This window comes from Equus asinus, unplaced genomic scaffold (genome assembly GCF_041296235.1).
Source record: "Equus asinus isolate D_3611 breed Donkey unplaced genomic scaffold, EquAss-T2T_v2 contig_3, whole genome shotgun sequence".
In the NCBI taxonomy this organism is placed as follows: Eukaryota; Metazoa; Chordata; class Mammalia; order Perissodactyla; family Equidae; genus Equus; species Equus asinus.
Window position 1 is genome coordinate 203,730 of NW_027224960.1, and position 19,576 is coordinate 223,305.

General features: G+C 39.3%; 2 protein-coding genes across 7 annotated transcripts in view; one reads left to right on the forward strand and one right to left on the reverse strand.

Moving 5' to 3' along the window:
* LOC123284404 (serine/threonine-protein phosphatase 2A regulatory subunit B'' subunit beta-like) overlaps positions 1-19,576 on the reverse strand; it is a 145,176-nt gene that overhangs the window by 101,353 nt on the left and 24,247 nt on the right. The gene's annotated exons all lie outside the window — the stretch shown is intronic.
* LOC139043583 (uncharacterized) lies at positions 3,841-5,259 on the forward strand. Of its 2 annotated transcripts, none has more exons than XM_070503587.1 (2): positions 3,841-4,595; positions 4,947-5,259. In XM_070503587.1, exon 1 carries the CDS (start codon positions 3,898-3,900, stop codon positions 4,564-4,566), a length of 669 nt encoding a protein of 222 aa, XP_070359688.1. In that variant the 5' UTR covers positions 3,841-3,897; the 3' UTR covers positions 4,567-4,595; positions 4,947-5,259. The 2 variants fall into 2 exon arrangements, with proteins under 2 accessions (XP_070359688.1, XP_070359689.1); XM_070503588.1 differs by having other exon boundaries at positions 3,851-4,595; positions 5,059-5,259.

Here is a 19,576-nt window from a genome sequence, read left to right on the forward strand (position 1 = left end):
AATCATAAGACAAGCATTAAGAAACAGGTACAGGGGCCGGCCCCATGGCCAAGTGGCAAAGTTTGCGTGCTCTGCTTCGGTGGCCCGGGGTCTTACCAGTTCGAATCCTGGGCGCAGACCCAGCACCTCTCATCAGGCCAGGCTGAGGCGGCATCCCATGTACCGCAACAAGAAGGACCCACAACTAAAATATATACCACTATGTACTGGGGGGCTTTGGGGAGAAGGAAGAAAAATAAAATCTCAAAAAAAAAAAAAACCCAGGTACAGAGAGATCCTACTTGGACACTCCTTTTACTGCCCTGCTAGATTCAACATTCCTAAAGAAAGATCCATACACCATTTTCCAGTGACTTAAACCATTTGAACAGCTTCTGCCACGTCCAAGAAAACATTCAAGGTCTAGAGGAAAGGACCTCATGTAAACCCAACAATTGCCTGTATCCTGTCACCCAATCCATAAACTTATTCAGACTCCAAGAGTGAAATAGGCACATAAATTCACACAATTTCTTACAGAAAAAAATTATTTCACACACCTATATCTATACAGAAATTCCTTTAAGTACCACATTTATCTCATCTCTAGAAATACAACATATAACTGAAAACTCATGGCCAACTACACCAGAGGGTGCCAATAATGAGAACTGCCCTGATCAAAATTAAAGCCCCAAGCAATAACATAACCAAACAGCTGGTATTTAAATGCTTTCAAAACCCTTTATAAAATTTGCATCTACTCTCCCACCACAGGCCTGGCTTAATGCTTTCCACATAGTGAGAATGCAAACACTTCACAGGTTACATTTTTCAAAAATTAGGTTAGTATGGGGGCCGGACCCGTGGCCAAGTGGTTAAGTTCGAGCGCTCTGCTTTGGCGGCCCAGGGTTTCCCTGGTTCGGCTCTTGGGCGCGGCCCTAGCACTGCTCATCAGGCCATGCTGAGGCAGTGTCCCACAGAGCAGAGCCAGAAGGACCTACAACTAGAATATAGAACTATGTACTGGGGGGCTTCAGGGAGAAGAAGAAAAAAGAAGAAGATGGGCAACAGACGTTAGCTCAGGTGCCAATCTTCAAAAAAAAAAAAAAAATTAGCGTAGTGTGTAACTGATTGTGAACTACCAGCCTAACAGACACTTCTTAAGACATTCTGCCTTTTTAAATTTAAGACCAATAACTAGTTATACTGCTGTCAGCTTTTCAACTAATCAGCTGCCATAAGGATTAAAATGACAAGTCACATCAAATCTCAAAGAGGTTTACATGAAAATAAATTACAGCTAAGTTTACCTGTCAATCAGAGGCTGGTCTTTCATAATGCCAAACATTTGAAAAAACAAGCCAATCCTATTTAAAATAAAACAAATTTTAAAAACTCTCTAAAAACAATAACAAAACCTTTAAAGGTTTTTTTTTCCCCCACTGATTTTTCAATGTATGATTTAGCCAGGTCATCCGTTTCTTTTCCTGCCTCTTGCCTTTGTGCTATTTTTCCACCACAAAACCCTAGAAAACTTTCTTTGTTTATAAACACAAGTAAAAATTAGAACTAATCTTTGCTCTTAGTGTTCGACAGAAGATCTGATAAAGAAAACACCTGGAACTATTTGTGTAAAATAAAGTTAATGATAATGTATTATATAGTTCGTATTATTTCATATTATAAGAGAATCAAGAGTGATTCAGTATTGTGGGTTCAACTCACTCAAGCATTACTGTTACATTATCCTTTAACTACGATTATGACTTGAGATGAATGACACTTCAGCCTGAGAAAGTTCTTCTCAACACCCACTTTGAGCTCCTTCATAGTAAATAATCAGGAAGGAAAAACTTTTTAAAATTAATTTTCTACATTTATATTTGTGGTTCTTTACAGACGGTTTTTCACATAGCTTAAGACTCTCCTGGAATTAAATGTTTCGGTTATCTCACTATCTCATCTGGACACACAAGTCAAAATATTATAAACAGCTACAAACTCAAAGACCTACACCAAATGACCACAACAGTAGCTACCATGAACTTCTTCCATTATAATACTGGGGCCAAATTAAAATGGTCAGAATCGCGTTACATCTGGCAGCTCAAGGAGGCATTAACGTCTTGTGGTTAAGAACATAAGCTTCAGAGTCAAGAGTGGGTTCAATTCCAGCTCCACCAATTACAAACTACATAACTTTGGTCAAGTTCTTTGATTCTCTGTCTCAGTTTCCTCCTCATCTGTAAAATGAGGAACACCACGTACCTTCTCCATAGGGTTGTTTCGAGAAGTAATCAAGATTATACAGGTAAAGGTTAACAATAAGCACTCGATTTTAGTTATGATTATTACTCTTAGCAACAAGATCTACAGAAATTCAAGACCCATAAGAAAAAGTGACCCTGGCATAACATGAATAATTCTATCCTGAAAGTCTAGACATAAATAATTTGTTCACCCTAAAGAACGAGAGAAAATCCAAGTTCAACCTATGGTCTTAAATGCAGACTTTGTGAGACTTAGTGAAATCTAAAGGTCATATTTAACTGTAAGGTACACCCTTCATGTATATGAACATGAATGCCTGATAATAAACAACCAACAAGTTGTACTGGGTACCTCATGTGCCCAATAACCCGTAAATAAAGGTTTATTGTACTTGGGCCAATTAACACAAGTTCAGAAACCAAAGCGACAATCTTTACACAATTACGGATCCATAATCTAAGAACCAAAGCGTATTTTTTTTTCTTGAGGGGAAAAAAAACATCTATCTACTGCTTGTTAATGCAGAAAAATAGGCATAAGAGGTATCAGAGGCTCATTCCCAAACTCTACACGCTAGCTAAAGTGCTCTAGAAACGTATACCATCCTAACAGTTACTCAAAGGCACCTTTTTGCCAGCTACGAATGGAATTCTGATCCCTGCTCCCTGTAATTTTCTTTACTTTGCCACTAGGCGCCAAGGATACATCTCACAGTAGAAAAATTACTTAATTCACTAGGGATGAAAAGTCAAACGTCAAACTGCCTGAAAAGCAAGCCAGCCAGCTGTGTAAAAGTGGTATACATCTGATATGAACAACCCATATTTTTAGACACTATCAGGACGCAAATCAGAAGCACAAGAGAGGGGCCGGCCCAGGGCCGAGGGGTTAAGTTCCTGCGCTCCGCTTCGGCGGTTCTGGGTTTCGCCGGTTCATAATCCTGGGTGCGGGAACACGGCACCGCTCATCAAGCCACGCTGAGGCGGCGTCCCACACGCCACACCTAGAAGGACCCACAACTGAAAATACACAACTGTGTACTGGGGGGCTTTGGGAGAAAAAGGAAAAATACAATCTTTAAAAGAAAAAAAAAGCACAAGAGAAAAACAGCCTCCAAACGCACTTGATTGCTAAGAGGTGGCCTGCCAGGCACAGCTTCCCTTGCAATAAATCTTACTTCCCATCAACCCACGTTAACCAGCTTCCCATCCCTCGTGGAAGAAATAAATAGGCTCTAATTACTTTTGCTCGAAATTTGCCCAGAAAGTGGAGAAACGTTTGAGGTCTGCCTTCCCACCCACTAAAGCCAGACTTCACAAAAAGCAACGCACACGAGTCCTCCAGGAGGAAAACCCTGCGTTAGTATCCCCCGCCTCGAGGTAGACCCAAGGATATCAGCGCACAGAAAGAACGGAAATGCCAGGCAAGCCCTCCCACTCACCCCCAAAAAACGGACTGACCCCAGGGGCTGCCGAAAAAAACATTCCGCAAGGCCGGGGTACTTCCCGTCTCCAGCAGCCGAAACGCCACTGAGCTGTCCCAGGATCTCGCATCCTCCCGCCTGCTCGCCCGCCCCTCCCCCGCTTCCCACCCCCCACCCCCACCGCTGCCCCACGCAGTTTCCAGGCCCCAAGATTAGGAGGAATGACCGGGATACCAACACCCGCCTCCGGCTTGGGAGTCTCAATCCCACCAGCTCCGGAGAAGCAACAGAGGAGGGCGGCTGAGCCGCGGCGGCCCAGGAGGCTGGAGGGAGCGCCCCCCACGCCACCCCCACCCCGGCCTGAGTCTAGCGCCGAAGCCTTCTCCCCAAAGGGAAAAGGATGCCTCTCGCCGCCAAGCAACGCGCCAGCCTCAGCCCTCACGCCAGCGCTTCCCGACGCAGAGGGCGCGGAGGCCCAGCCGCCAGGACCCGGGAGACGGGCTTGTTTTACCTCAGGGGTTCAGCAGTCACGGTTTCGCTTCAATGCCTACTTGGCTTCAGCGAGCGGAGGGCACCACTCTGCGCTCCCGGCGCCCGGTTACCACAGAAATGCACCGGCCTCGTCGTCGTCGTCACCGCAGCTGCTGCTGGATCCTCCCCACAGCTCGAAGGCCGCTGCCGCCGCCACCGCCGCAGGAGCCGCGGAAACAAAGCGCCGCCGTCGCCGCCGCCGTTCTGTGGGGCCGAGGCTCAGGCAGGAGAGGTGGCGCGGCCTCCCTCTGCCGCGTCCCGTCGTCCACCGGCTCCCTCCGCCGCGGCGCAGGCGCTTATTGGCTGCGAAGACACACCTTCGTTGGGGGCCTGTTGCTAAGGCGGTCTACGTCGTTTGATCCCGTCTACCTTGTCGTGGGGGGTCCAGGTCAGTCCCATTGACCTGAAAGTGCTAGTGTCGTATTTTGACTTTATTCGGAAAGTGCTTTTTGACCCGTCTTCTTTTCTTGCACTTATTGACAAAACAATATTTTACTATAGAATAACACTATATATGAATACTATAATATTAGTATATCACTATACTAAGCCTTTATCTGGGTTATCTCATGTAATCCTTATGCCCTTTGAGGCAGATAAACACTTGTTAGCTACATTTTCCAGATGAGGAAACCAAGACACAAAGTCCCACGGTCATGGAACTGAAATTCAGATCAGACACTGCCCTCTTAATCACTACTCTATATGGCCATATTGTATATTTTTTCTTATATTCCAGGTTATCGAGTTCTTTGCTTTCCTAGATGTTTTATATATAATAGTCAGCATGCCACAATGCTTAAAAACATAAACCCGCGGCCGAGTGGTTAAGTTCCCGCGCTCCACTGCAGGTGGCCCAGTGTTTCGTCGGTTGGAGTCCTGGGCGCGGACATGGCATGCTCATCAAACCACGCTGAGGCGGTGTCCCACATGCCACAACTGGAAGGACCCACAACGAAGAATATAATACAAATATGTACCAGGGTCTTTGGGGAGAAAAAGGAAAAAGAAAATCTTTAAAAAAAAAAAAAATAAACATAGTCACAGACATACCTCGTGTTATTGCGCTTCATTTTATTGCTCTTCTCACACATTGCACTTTTTACAAATTGAAGGTCTGTGGCCTTGAGCAAGTCTGTTGGTGCCATTTTTCCAAGAGCATTTGCTTACTTCATGTCTGTGCACCACATTTTGGAAATTCTCGCAAAATTTCAAATGTTTTCATTATTACTATATTTGTTATCATGATCTGTGATCAGTGGTCTTTGAGATTACTACTATAATTGTTTTAGGGCACCACAAACCTCACCTACATAAGACAGCAAACTGAATAGATGTGTGTTCGGACAGCAATTTCCCTTCTCTCTCCCACTCCTCTGGCCTCCCTATTCCCTGAGACACAATATTAACATTAGGCCAATTAATAACCCTACAATGGCCTATGGGTGTTCCAAGTGAAAGGAAGAGTCGCATGTCTCTCACTTTAAATCAAAACCTAGAAATGATTAAGCTTAGTGAGGAAGACATATCAAAAGCCAAGACAGGCTGAAAGCTAGGCCTCTTATGCCAAACAATTAGCCAAGCTGTGAATGCAAACGAAAAGTTCTTGAAGGAAATTAAAAGTGCTACTTCAGCGAACACGCAAATAAAAAAGCGAAAGAGCCTTATTGCTGATATGGAGAAAGTTTTAGTAGTCTGGATAGAAGATCAAACCAGCCACAACATCCCCTATACCCAAAGCCTAATGCGGAGCAAGGTCCTAACTCTTCAATCCTCCAAAGGCTGAGAGAAGTGAGCAAGCTGCAGAAGAAAAGTTTGAAGCTAGCAGAGGTTGGTCCATGACTTGCAAGGAAAGAAACCATCTCCATAACAAGAAAGTGCAAGGTGAAGCAGCAAGTGCTGACATAGAAGCTGCAGCAAGTTCTCCAGAAGATCTAACCAGGATAAAGATGACGGTGGCCACACTAAACAACAGATATTCAATGTAGACAAAACAGCCTTATATTAGAAGAAGATGCCATCTAGGACTTTCATAACTGGCGAGGAAAAGTCAATGCCTTGCTTCAAAGCTTCAAAGGACAGGCTGACTCTCTCATTAGGGGCTAATGTACCTGGTAACTTCAAGTTAAAGCCAATGCTCATGTACCATTCTGAAAATCCTAGGACCCTTAAGAATTATGCTAAAGGTACTCTGTCTAAGCTCTATAAATCAAACAACAAAGCCTGGATGACAGCACATCTATTTACAACATGGTTGAGTCAATATTTCAAGCCCACCATTGAGACCTACTTCTCAGAACAAAAGATTCCTTTCAAAATATTACTGCTTATTGACAATGCACCTGGTCACCCAAGAGCTCTGATGGAGACTGCAACGAGATTAATATTGTGTTCGTGCCTCCTCACACAACATCCATTCTGCAGCCCATGGACCAAGGAGTAACTTCAACTTTCAAGTCTTATTATTGAAGAAATACATTTTGTAATGCTATAGCTGCCACAGTTAGTGACTCCACTGATGGACCAGGGCAAAGTAAATTGCAAACCTTCTGGAAAGGATTCACCATTCCAGATGCCACTAAGAATATTTGTGATTCATGGGAACAGGTCAAAATAGCAACATTAACAGGAGTTTAGAAGAAGTTGATTCCAAACCTCATGGGTGACTTTGAGGGGTTCAAGACTTCAGCGGAGGAAGTTAACGGCAGATGTGGTGGAAACAGCAAGAGAACTAGAATTGGAAGTGGAACGTGAGGATGTGACTATATTGCTCCAATCACATGATTAAACTTTCACAGATGAGGAGTTGCTTCTTGTGGATGAGCAAAGAAGGTGGTTTTTTGAGATGGAATCTACTCCTGGAGAAGATGCTGTGAAGATTATTGAAATGACAACAAAGAATTTAGGATATTACATAAACTTAGTCAATAAAGCAGTAGCAGGGTTTGAGAGGATTGATTCCAATTTCGAAAGAAGTTCTGTGGGTAAAATGCTATCAAACAGCATCACATGCTGCAGAGAAATCATTCATGAAAGAAAGAATCAATCAATGTGGCAAACTTCACTGTTGTCTTATTTTAAGAAGTTGCCACAGCCACCCCAACCTTCAGCAATAACCACCCTGATCAGTCAGCAGCCATCAGCATTGAGGCAAGACCCTCCACCAGCAAAAAGATTATGACTTACAGAAGGCTCAGATGATGGTTAGCATTTTTTAGCGATAAAGTATTTTTAATTAAGGCATGTATATATTTTCAGACATAATGCCACTTAATATTAATAGACTTAATAGGCTATAGCATAGTGTCAACATAACTTTTATATGTCCTGGGAAACCAAAAAGTTCCTGTGACTGGCTTTATTGTGCTATTTGCTTTCTTGTGGTGGTCTGGAACCAAACCCACAATATCCCCAATGTATGCCTCTGTGCGTGTGTGTGTGTGTGTGTGTGTAACATAAGACCAACTTGAGATCTGCATACAATTCTTTCAATATTGAATAAATCCAAAACTGCCACTTGGAATACACATACACATCGACCTTTTCCCCAGTCTGATATGATCTTTAGCTCACAGACCAACCAATCTAGGTCTATTTTCTCCTCATTACAGAGGTTTGGCTGGATGAGCTCTAAAAGCCTCTCCAACTTTCATGTTCTATAATTTAACTGTCGATTGGTAATCTCTGCAAATCACAAATCAGTTCTCTAAATCGGATGGCTTCAAATTTTATTTCCAATTTTATTCCGCCATACATGTTTTAGTCCATTCCATTTACTTTTCTTGAAATTTGCAAGACCTCCTGTTGTGTTTAGGTGACAGGGTTGCTGCTTTCTACTGGAATAGCAAGTGATGAGCCTTTCTTGAATGGAACACTTTGATAATCTGATAGACTCAGGCAACTTTTTAACCAAGAGAAGCTTTTACACATTTCAAGTCCTCTGTCAAGTATTCAAGTACCATTGCCAAATATACAAACTAGCCTTCTGTATCTGGTATACTGATTTTATTCTTGTCTTCCATACATTAAATGTCACTTAAACATACAATTTGCAGAAGTTATATTTTCCTCCTTGGGAAATGCAATAAATTTGACAGGAGAGCCACTCCATTACATGACAGCACATGGCTTTTAAACTAGTTCTTGCTGACAAGACTCCTTAACACTAAACAGCATTAAATGACAAATTCCACAAATAGAGAACTATCTTAATAACAAAATGATAATCACAGAATTTTTAAGATTTGTGAATCATAAGAAAGACAAGTCCAATAAAGGATGACTAACAAAGTTTTACTGATAGATTATTGTACATACATCACTTTTAGTAGATGATTCTCAACGAGTTTCCTTCAGCTATATTTTAGAAAAAGTTCACTGGCCCATATCTCTTTCATATTTTTCATCAAATTGCCACAGAAATCAACATAAAACCCTTTCTTGGACTCTGGACCATAAATGTGTAATTTGTGAATCTGCTTTGGAAGAAAGACAAAGTAAATTACCATTAAAAGAGCAAATTGGAGGAGAAAATAGATGCTCTCATAATTTGTAATAAATACCATCACAAATTGTGACTATTTTATGTCAGAATCATAACGCTTTGGCAATATCTATGAAATTTTTAAATGTGTATATCCTTTAATACAGAAATTTAACTTCTAGGAATTTATCCAACAGATATATGTGAAAAATGAGATGTTCACAAGACTATTCACTGCAGCATTGTTTGTAACATCAAAGCTTTGTAAATAACATAGATATTCCTCAATAGGAGACCGGTTAAGCGAATTGTGCTATGCATACAACAGAATACCACATAGCACCTTAATATAAAAATTTTTCAAAAATCATTTGCATTTCCATGCACTAACAATGATCAATCCAAAAAAAATTTTTAAACAAATCTCATTTACTATAGCAACAGCAAGGATAAAATACTAAGGAATAAACTGAACCAAGGAGGCAAAAGATTTGTACACTGAAATCTAGAAACTATTCCTAAAAGAAAATACAAATGAATGGAAAGACGCACCGTGCTCACGGACTGGAAGACTTAGTGTTGTTAAATGGCCACACCAGCCAAAGGAACCTACAAATTCAATGAAATCCCTATCAAAGGCCCAACATCATTATTTGCAGAAATAGAAAAAAAATCCTAAAATTCACATGGAAGCTCAAGGGACCCTGAATAGCCAATACAATCTTACAAAAAAAGAGCAAAGGTGAAGACTACACATTTCTTGGTTTCAAAAAATACTACAAAGCAACAGTAATCAAGATGATGTGGCATTGGCATGAAGACAGATATATAAACCAATGGAACAGAAAAGAAAGCCCAGAAATAAACCTTTGCATATATGGCCAAATAATTTTCAACAAGGATGCCAAGACTACACAATGGGGAAAAGACAGTCTGTTCAACAAATGGTGTGAGGAAAATTGGATATCCACTTGCAAATAGTGAAGTTGGACCCTCAACTTACACCATATACAAATATTACCTCAAAATGGATTAAAGACCTAAACCTATAAAATTCCTAGAAGAAAACATAGGGGGAAAGATTCAGGACATTAGATTTGACAATGGTTTCTTGGATATGACACCAAAAGCACAGGCAACAAAAGCAAAATAGACAAATGAGACTACAGTCGTGTGCCACATAACAACGTTTCAGTTAACAATGGACCACATGTACAACAGTGGTCCCATAAGATTAATACCATACAGCCTAGGTGTGTAGTAGGCTATACCATCTAGGTTTGTGTAAGTACACTCTATGATCTTTGCACAACTCGGAAACCACCACATGATGCAGTTCTCAGATTTCCCCATCTTTAAGCAATGCATGACTGTATATCAAGCTTAAAAACTTCTGCACATCAAAGGAAACTATCAACAGAATGCAAAGACAACCTATTGGGGCCGGCCCCCTGGCTGAGTGGTTAAGTTTGTGGGCTCTACTTCCATAGCCCAGGGTTCCGCCAGTTCGGATCCTGGGCACAGACATGGCACCACTCATCAGGCCATGCTGAGGTAGCATCCCACACAGCACAACGAGAGGCACTCACAACTAGAATATGCAACTATGTAGTGGGGGTCTTTGGGAAGAAAAAAAAAAGAAGATTGGCAACAGTTGTTAGCTCAGTTGCCAATCTTTAAAAAAAAAAAAGACAACCTACGGAATAGGAGAAAATACTTGCAAATCATATATTGATAAGGTGTTAATATCCAGAATATATAAGGCACTTGTACAATTTAACACCAAAAAACAAATAACTCCATTAAAAACATTGGTTAAGGACTTGAATAGACAATTCCCCAAAGAAGATATACAAATGGCCAACAAACATATGAAAAGATGCTCAGCATCACAAACCATAAGAGAAATTCAAATCAAAACAACAATGAGATATTACCTCATGCCTGTTGGAATGGCTATGATAAAAAGACAGGAATAAATGCTGGTGAGGATGTGGTGAAAGGGAACACTTATGCACTGTTGGTGGGGATGTAAAATGGTGTGGCTGCTGTGGAAAACAGTATGGAGGTTCCTCAAAAAGTTAAAAATAGGATTACCATATGGTCTAACATTTCCACTTCTGGATGCATACCTAAAACAAAAGAAAGCAGGGTCTCAGAGAGATATTTGATACTGATGTTTAATGGTAGCATTATTCACAATAGCCAAAGGGGGAATCAATCCAAATGTCCTTTTACAGATGAGTGAATAAAGAAAATGTGATATACCTCAACAAAATATTGGCAACCCGAATACAGCAATACATCAGAAAGATTATACACCATGATCAAGTGAGATTTACACCAGGGATGCACAGATGGTTCAACATTCACCAATCAATCAATGTGATACACCACATTAAGAAAATGAGGAATAAAAATCATATGATCATCTCAATAGATGCAGAGAAAACATTTGACAAGATCCAACACCCTTTTACAATAAAATGGCTATAGAAGGAAAGTACCTCAACATAATAAAGGCCATATATGACAAACCCACAGCCAACATCATACTCAACAAGGAAAAACTAAGAGCCATCCCTCTGAGAACAGGAACAAGACAAGGGTGCCCACTCTCGCCACTCTTATTCAACATAGTAGTGGAGGTTTCGGCCAGAGCAATTAGGCAAGAAAAAAAAAGTTGTCCAAATTAGAAAGAAAGAAGAGAAACTCTCCCTGTTTGCAGATGACATGATTTTATATGCAGAAAACTCTAAAGAATCCATTGGAAAACTATTAGAACTAATCAAGAACTACAGCAAAGCTGCAGGGTACAAAATCAACTTACAAAAATCAGTTGCATTTCTATACTCTAATAACGAACTAACAGAAAGAGAACTCAAGAATACAATCCCATTTACAATCGCAACAAAAAGAACAAAATATCTAGGAATAAATTTAACCAAGGAGGTAAAAGATCTATACACTGAAAACTACAAGACATCATTGAAAGAAATCGATGATGACATAAAGAAAGGGAAAGATATTCCATGCTCATGGATATGAAGAGTAAACATAGTTAAAATGCCCATAATACCTAAAGCAATCTACACATTCAATGCAATCCCAGTTAGAATCCTAATGACATTCTTCACAGAAATAAAACAAAGCATCCTAAAATTCATATGGGGTAACAAAAGACCCCAAATTGCTAAAGCAATGCTGAGAAAGATGAACGAAGCTGGAGGCATCACAATCCCTGACTTCAAAATATACTACAAAGCTACAGTGATCAAAACAGCATGGTACTAGTACAAAAACAGGCACACAGATCAATGCAATAGAATTGAAAGCCCAGAATGAAAACCACACATCTATGGACAGCTAATCTTTGACAAAGGTGCCAAGAATATACAATGGAGAAAGGAAAGTCTCTTCAATAAATGGTGTTGGGAAAACTGGACAGCCACATGCAAAAGAATGAAAGTAGACCATTATCTTGCATCATACACAAAAATCACCCAAAATGGAGTGAAGTCTTGAATGTAAGATGTGAAACCATAAAACTCCTAGAAGAAAACATAGGTAGTGCACTCTTTGACATCAGTCTTACAAGGACCTTTTCAAATACTATGTCTCTTCAGGCAAGGGAAACAAAAGAAAAAATAAACAAATGGGCCTACATCAGACTAAAAAGCTTCTGCAAGGCAAAGGAAGCCATGAAGTAAATGAAAAGACAAACCACCAACTGGGAGATAATATTTGCAAATCATGTATCTGACAAGAGGTTAATCTCCAAAATATATAAAGAACTCATACAACTCGAACAAAAAAGAAACAACCTGATCAAAAAGTGGGCAGAGGATACGAACAGACATTTTCCCAAAGAAGATATACAATAAGCACATGAAAAGATGTTCAACATAACTAGTTATTAGGGAAATGAAAATCCAAACTACAATGAGATACCACCTTACACCTGTTAGAATGGCTATAATTACCACGACAAAAAACAGTCAATGTTGGAGAGGATGTGGAGACAAGGGAACCCTCCTACACTGCTGGTGGGAATGCAAACTGGTGCAGCTAATATAGAAAGCAGCATGGAGATTTATCAAAAAAGTAAAAAATAGAAATACCATATGGGGGCTGGCCCCATGGCCGACTGGTTGGGTTCACGTGCTCTGCTTCGGTGGCCCAGGGTTTCATAGGTTTGGATCCTGGGTGTGGACATGCCACCGCTCATCAGGCCATGCTGAAACGGCATCCCACATAGCACAACCAGAGGTGATCACAACTAGAATATACTGGGGGGCTTTAGAGAGAAGAAGAAGGAAAAAAAAAAAAGAAGAAGATTGGTTGGGGCCAGTCCGATGGCCGAGTGGTTAAGCTCCTGTGCTCCGCTTCGGTGGCCCGGGGTTTCACCAGTTCAAATCCTGGGTGCAGACATGGCACCACTTGTCAAGCCATGCTGAGGCGGCATCCCACATGTCACAACTAGAAGGACCCACATCCAAAAATACACAACTATGTACGAGGGGAGGGGCTTTGGGAGAAAAAGGAAAAATAAAATCTTTTCTTTAAAAAAAAAGAAGAAGATTGGCAACAGATTTTAGCTCACATGCCAATCTTTAAAAAAAGAAAAAAAGAGGGGGGCCGGCTCCATGGCCAAGTGGTTAAGTTCGCGCGCTCCACTGCGGCGGCCCAGGGTTCAGATCCTGGGCGTGGACATGGCACCGCTCGTCAGGCCACGTTGAGGCGGTGTCCCACATCCCACAAACAGAGGGACCTGCAACTAAGATATACAACTGTGTACAGGGGGGTTTGGGGAGATGAAGCAGAAAAAAAAAAAAAGACTGGCAACAGTTGTTAGCCCAGGTGCCAATCTTAAAAAAAAAGAAAAAAAGAAAAAAAGAAATACCATATGACCTGGCTATCCCACTACTGGGTATTTATCCAAATAATTTGAAATCAACAATTCAAAGAGACTTATGCACTCCTATGTTCATTGCAGCATTATTCACTATAGCCAAGATACAGAAGTCAACCCAAGTGCCCATCGACTGACAAATGGATAAAGAAGATGTGGTATATATATATATATATATATATACACACACACACACACACATAATGGAATACTACTCAGCCATAGAAAAAGACAAAACCGTCCCATTTGCAACAACATGGATGGAGTTTGAGACTATTATGTTAAGCTAAAGACCAGGCAGAGAAAGAAAAACACCAAATGATTTCACTCATATGTGGAAGATAAACAAATATATGGACAAAGAGAACAGATTAGTGGTTACCAGAGCAGGAGGGGGTTGGGAAGTGGACAAAAGAAGTAAAGGGCACATATATATATGATAAGTCACACGTAATAACGTACAACTGAAATTTCACAATGTTATAAACTATTATGACCTCAATAAAATAAAGAACATATATGTAAGAAAATGTGATATGCATACATACATATATACATACATATACACATACATACATACATACATAAATACATACACACACAATGGAATATTATGCAGCCTTAAAAAAGAACGCAATCCTTTCCTGTGCTACGACATGAACGAACCTCGAGGATATCATGCTAAGGGAAATAAACCAGTCACAAAAGGACAAATGCTTTATGATTCCATTCCTATGAAATATCTAAAATAGTCAAAATCATAGAAAGAGAAAGTAGAAAAGTGGTTGACAAGGGTTAGGGAGGGGGCATTACTGTTTAATGGGTATAGAGTTTCAGTTTTGCGAGATTATGCAGTTTGAAAGATCTGTTGCACAACAATGTGGAGATACTTAACACTACCGAACTGCACACTGAAAATGGTTAAAGTGGTAAATGGAATGTTTTGCGGGCTTTTGTGCCATGATAAAAACTTTTTTAAAGAAGGCAGGGCTAGATGTACAGATATGTGAGATGTTTTCCTAGTTATACCGTTAAATGAAAAAAAAAGCAAGTCACATAACACTGTGCATAGTATTTTAATATTTGTGTTAGGGGTGAGTGGGGAGAGGAGAGAGAGGATAAGATAAGATAAAAAGTGAAATAACTCGGAAAGAATGAAAATTACACTTGATAATGGTGGCAGCCTTGGGAAAGTAATCTGGTAGCTGGGGGAACAGGGCAGGAGGCGGCTTCACTATACTTCACTATATACTCTTCGTCCCGCTTATATTTTGTACCATCTGAGTGGATTTCCTATTCAAACAATGGATGTAATTTCAATATTAAGGCAGTGTAGTATTAGTGGAAGAATGCACAGATAGATCAGTGGAACAGAATAGAGGGCCCAGAAATAACCCGCACAAACAGAGTCAACTGATCTCTGACAAAGGACCAAAGGCAATTCAATGGGGAGAGGACAGTCTTTTCAACAAATGGTGCTAGAAGAACTGGACATTTACATGCAAAGAAAGCAAAGCTAGACACAGACCTTGCACTTTTCATAAAAATTAACTCAAAATAGATACAGATCTAAATTTAAAATACAAAACTATAAACTCCTATAAGCAAAATGGAGAAAATCTAGGGGATTGTGAGTTTGGCAATGACTTCTCAGATGCAACACAAAAAGCATGATCTATTAAAGAAAAAGTTGATAACTTGGAGTTTATTATTAATTAAAAACTTCTGCTCCGCAAAAGACACTGTTAAGAGAATGAAAAGATAAGCCACAGACTGGGAGAAAATCTTTACAAGATATATCTAATAAAGGACTGGTATCCAAGATATGCAAAGAACTCTTACAACTCAACAATAAGAAAACAAAGACTCAACTTAAAAATGGGCAAAAGAACTGAACAGACACCTCATCAAAGAAGATATACTGATGGCAAATAAAGTTATAAAAAATGCTCATCATCATATGTCATCAGGAAATGGCACATTAAAAGAACAATGAGGGGCTGGTGTGGTGGCATAGTGGTTAAGTTCGCGTACTCTGCTTTGGCAGCCTGGGGTTCATGGTTCAGATTCCAGGCACAGCCTACACATGTCTCATCAAGCTATGCTCTAGTGGCAATCCCACATACAAGACAGAGGAAGATTAGCACGAATTTTAGTTCAGGGACAATCTTCCTCAAGCAAAGAGAGGAAGATTGGCAACAGATGATAGCTCAGGACCAATCTTCCTCACCAATAAATAAATAAATAAATAAACAAACAAACAAACAAACAAACAATGAGATACCACTACACACCTATTAGAACGGCTAAAATCCAAAACACTGACAACACCAAATGCTGATGAGGATGTGGGGCAACAGAAACTCTCATTCATTGCTGGTGGGAATGCAAAATGATACAGCCATTTTGGAAGGTTTCTTACAAAGCTAAACATACCTTTATTATATAATCCTGCAATTGCAAACATGAATGAATGAAAGAATTGAAAACTTACATCTACACAAAAACCTGCACACAAATGTTTATACCAACTTTACTCATAATTGCCAAAACTGGGAGCAACCAAGATGTCCTTCAGTAGGTGAATGGATCAATAAATGGTGGTAGAACCAGACAATGGAATATTGTTCAGCCCTAAAAGAAATTAGGTATCATGTCATGAAAAAACATGGATGAAATTTAAATGCATATTAATAAGTGAAAGAAGCCAATCTGAAAAGCATACATACTATATGATTCCAACTAAATGATATTCTGGAAGAGACTAAACTATAGAGACTGTAAAAGATCAGTGGTTGCCAGAGGTCGAACAGACAAAGCACAGAGGATTTTTAGAGCAGTGAAACTACTCTGTATGATACTATAACGGTGGATACATGTCATTATACATTTGTCCAAACCCACAGAATGTACAACACCAAGAGTGAACTCTAATGTAAACTATGGACTCTGGGTGATAACGACGTGTCAATATGGGTTCATCAATTGCCACAAATATACCACACTAATGCAAGTAATTAATAACAGGGGAAACTGGGGGTTGAGGTAGGTAAGGGGGTGTGTGAAAACACTCTGTACTCTCTACTCAGTTTCTCTGTAAACCTAAAACTGCTCAAGAAAAAGCCCATTAAAAATGAATGTAATTAAAAAGCATAAAGTAACAATTCATTTCTTTTCTCCTAGGTCTGTCTAGTTTTTTTAACATAGAAGAAATTAAAACCACCTCTCCACTCACATTACGAAAATTATGAGGGAGAACAGAACCTTTAAAGGTAAACCAGGTACAAACTTCCAGTTATAAAATAAATAAGTCATGGGGATGTAATGTACAGCATGGCAACTATAGTTAATAATACTGTATTGCACATTTGAAAGTTGCTAAGAGAGTAAATTTTAAAAGTTCCCATCATGAGAAAAAAAATTTGTAACTATGTATGATGATGGATGTTAACTAGACATTGTGGTGATCATTTTGCAAGATATAGAAATATCAAATCATTATGTTGTACTCCTGAAAGTAACAAGGTGTATGTCAATTATACTGCAATAAAAAAATTAAACCAAACAAGCTTAATCTTATAGCTCCAAAGCAAATAATGTATCCTTCTTAGAAACTAGTGGGAGTTCAATAAATTATGCAATACTTTTTAAAGAGTCTAAACTTAAGCAAGTTAATAATTAAGGTTTTTAACATCACTCTCCAAATCTTCTGCTTTTTCAAAAAGAGTTACTAAAAAGTAGAAGAAAAAGAATCAGGTGTATTTGAAAATGAACCAAATAGAAATCTTAATTATAAATAAAGTGAAGTAAGAACCTCAATGAACTTACTGAAAGAAAAAAAAACAGCAAGAGATAGTGAATTTTAAGATAGCTATGCCAAAATAGCCTGAATTGTCTAGTTTGGGGAATATCAAGAAAATTGTATTCTTTAATGGTAAATGTCACTAACACATGCCGTTATTGTAGTAATGCCTTATTTTTCAAATTACCAAAATCAAGGTTGTCATGTGTGATGTTCTGAAGAAGAAAACAAAGTCGGCGATCACTCACAATGTGAATGCTACAAGTCATTAAAGGATTACCCTGAGTTACAGAAATTTAGCCTTTATACTGAGTAACTTTTTAAATTCCATTTTAAAGAAATGCTTTAGAGTAAAAAGGTTTGGATGATACCTCCAAAAATATAGATTAGTTTTCTTCAAGTGATATGTCTGGGTGATTTTTTTTCTGGCTTTCTACTTGTCCATTTTCTCCAAATTTCCTACAATGAGCATATATTATAAAGCTGGTAGGGAAAGTTAAATGATTCTAATTGTGGTAAGCAACAATAGGACCATCCATTTTCTGCTGGCAAGTATGAATCCTAGCATCAATCATGCCAACATAAACCTTAGCTCAATATTATTTTAAAAAGTACTCTACCAAACTTCAAATATGATGATTAAGCTTTCTGAGCTTTCTACCTTAAAGTCTTAGTAGTATCTTCTTCATAAATTCTCTTTACCGATTGAGGAAGTTCCTGTCTATTCCTAGTTTTCTGAGCTGTCATTATCACCAAACAACATTGAATTTTGTCAAATGCTTTTTCTTCGCCAATTGAGACGATCTGTGGTTTTTTTCCCTCATTTTATTAATATGTATTATGTTAATTTATTTTTGTATCACAGGCATTCCTGGGATAAATCCCACTTGGTCATGGTGTATAATCCTTTAGTATGCTGCCGCATTTGCTTTGCTGGTATCTCGTTAAGGATTTTTGCGTCTATGTTTGTAAAGAGTATTGGCCTATAGTTTTGTCTGTGTATGTGATGTCAGGGTAATACTGGCCTCGTGGAATGAGTTAGGAAGTGTTTCCTCCCCTTCTATTTTTTGGAAGCGTTTGAGAGGGATTGGTGATAATTTTTCATTAAATGTTTGGTAGAATTTACCTACTTGGGTTTTTCGTTATTGGAAGGTTTTGATTGACTCAATCTTTTTATTTTTTATAGGTGTGTTCAGATTTTCTATTTCTTTTTGAGGTTGCTATGGTAGGGTGTGTGTCCATTTCATTTAGGTTATCTAATTATTTAGCATACAATTATTCACAGTATACCATTATAAACCTTTTTATTTCTGTGATGTTAGTAATAGCCTCACTTTCATTTCTGATTTTGGCAATTTGAGTCTACTCTTTTTTTTCTAGTGTAACTAAACATTTGTCAGTTTTGTTGATCTTTTCCAAAAACCAATGTTTGGTTTTGTTGATTTTCTCTATTGTTTTACTATTCTTTATTTTGTGTATCTCCATTCTAACCTAATCCTTAGTATTTCCTTCCTTCTGCTAGCTTTGGGTATAATTTCTTCTTCTATATGTCTCCTATAACTAGTTTCTTCTATATCTATAGTTTCTTCTTTTCTAATTACTTAAGTTGTAAAGTTAGGTTATTGATTTAAGATCTTCCTTCTTTTTAATGTAGACATTTACAGGTATAATTTTCCCCCTGGGCAATGCTTTCACTGAATTTGATGCTCTTGTATGTCATGGTTTTTTTTCACTCATCTCTTTTTAGTATTTTCTAATTTCCTTTGTGATGCCTTCTTGAACTCTTTTGTTGTTTCAGAGTATACTGTTTAGGTGGTGACGTCAGCATCATGGCAGAATGAGTCACTCTCTTAGTCTCTCTCCTGTAAGTTACAACTAAATGGACATGGATTAACCAGTAGAGGACTCCCTGCGCAGCACAACAGGACGTCTAAGAGATCTACACAGCTACATATCTGAAGGGGGTGGACTGGAGGACTGGGAGGCAGTGGAACTAGGTGAGCCCAAACCTTTCCCTCCTTGGTGGCAGCAAGCGAGGTCACAGATCCTCACACAGCAGCCAGTGCAACTGTAAGAGGAGGTGGGGACAGCACGGCCTGTGTGAACACTTTCGGAGTTGTAGCCCAGCCGAGGGAGTGCCCACCTGGCCCTGGTGGCCCCACCGATTGGAAC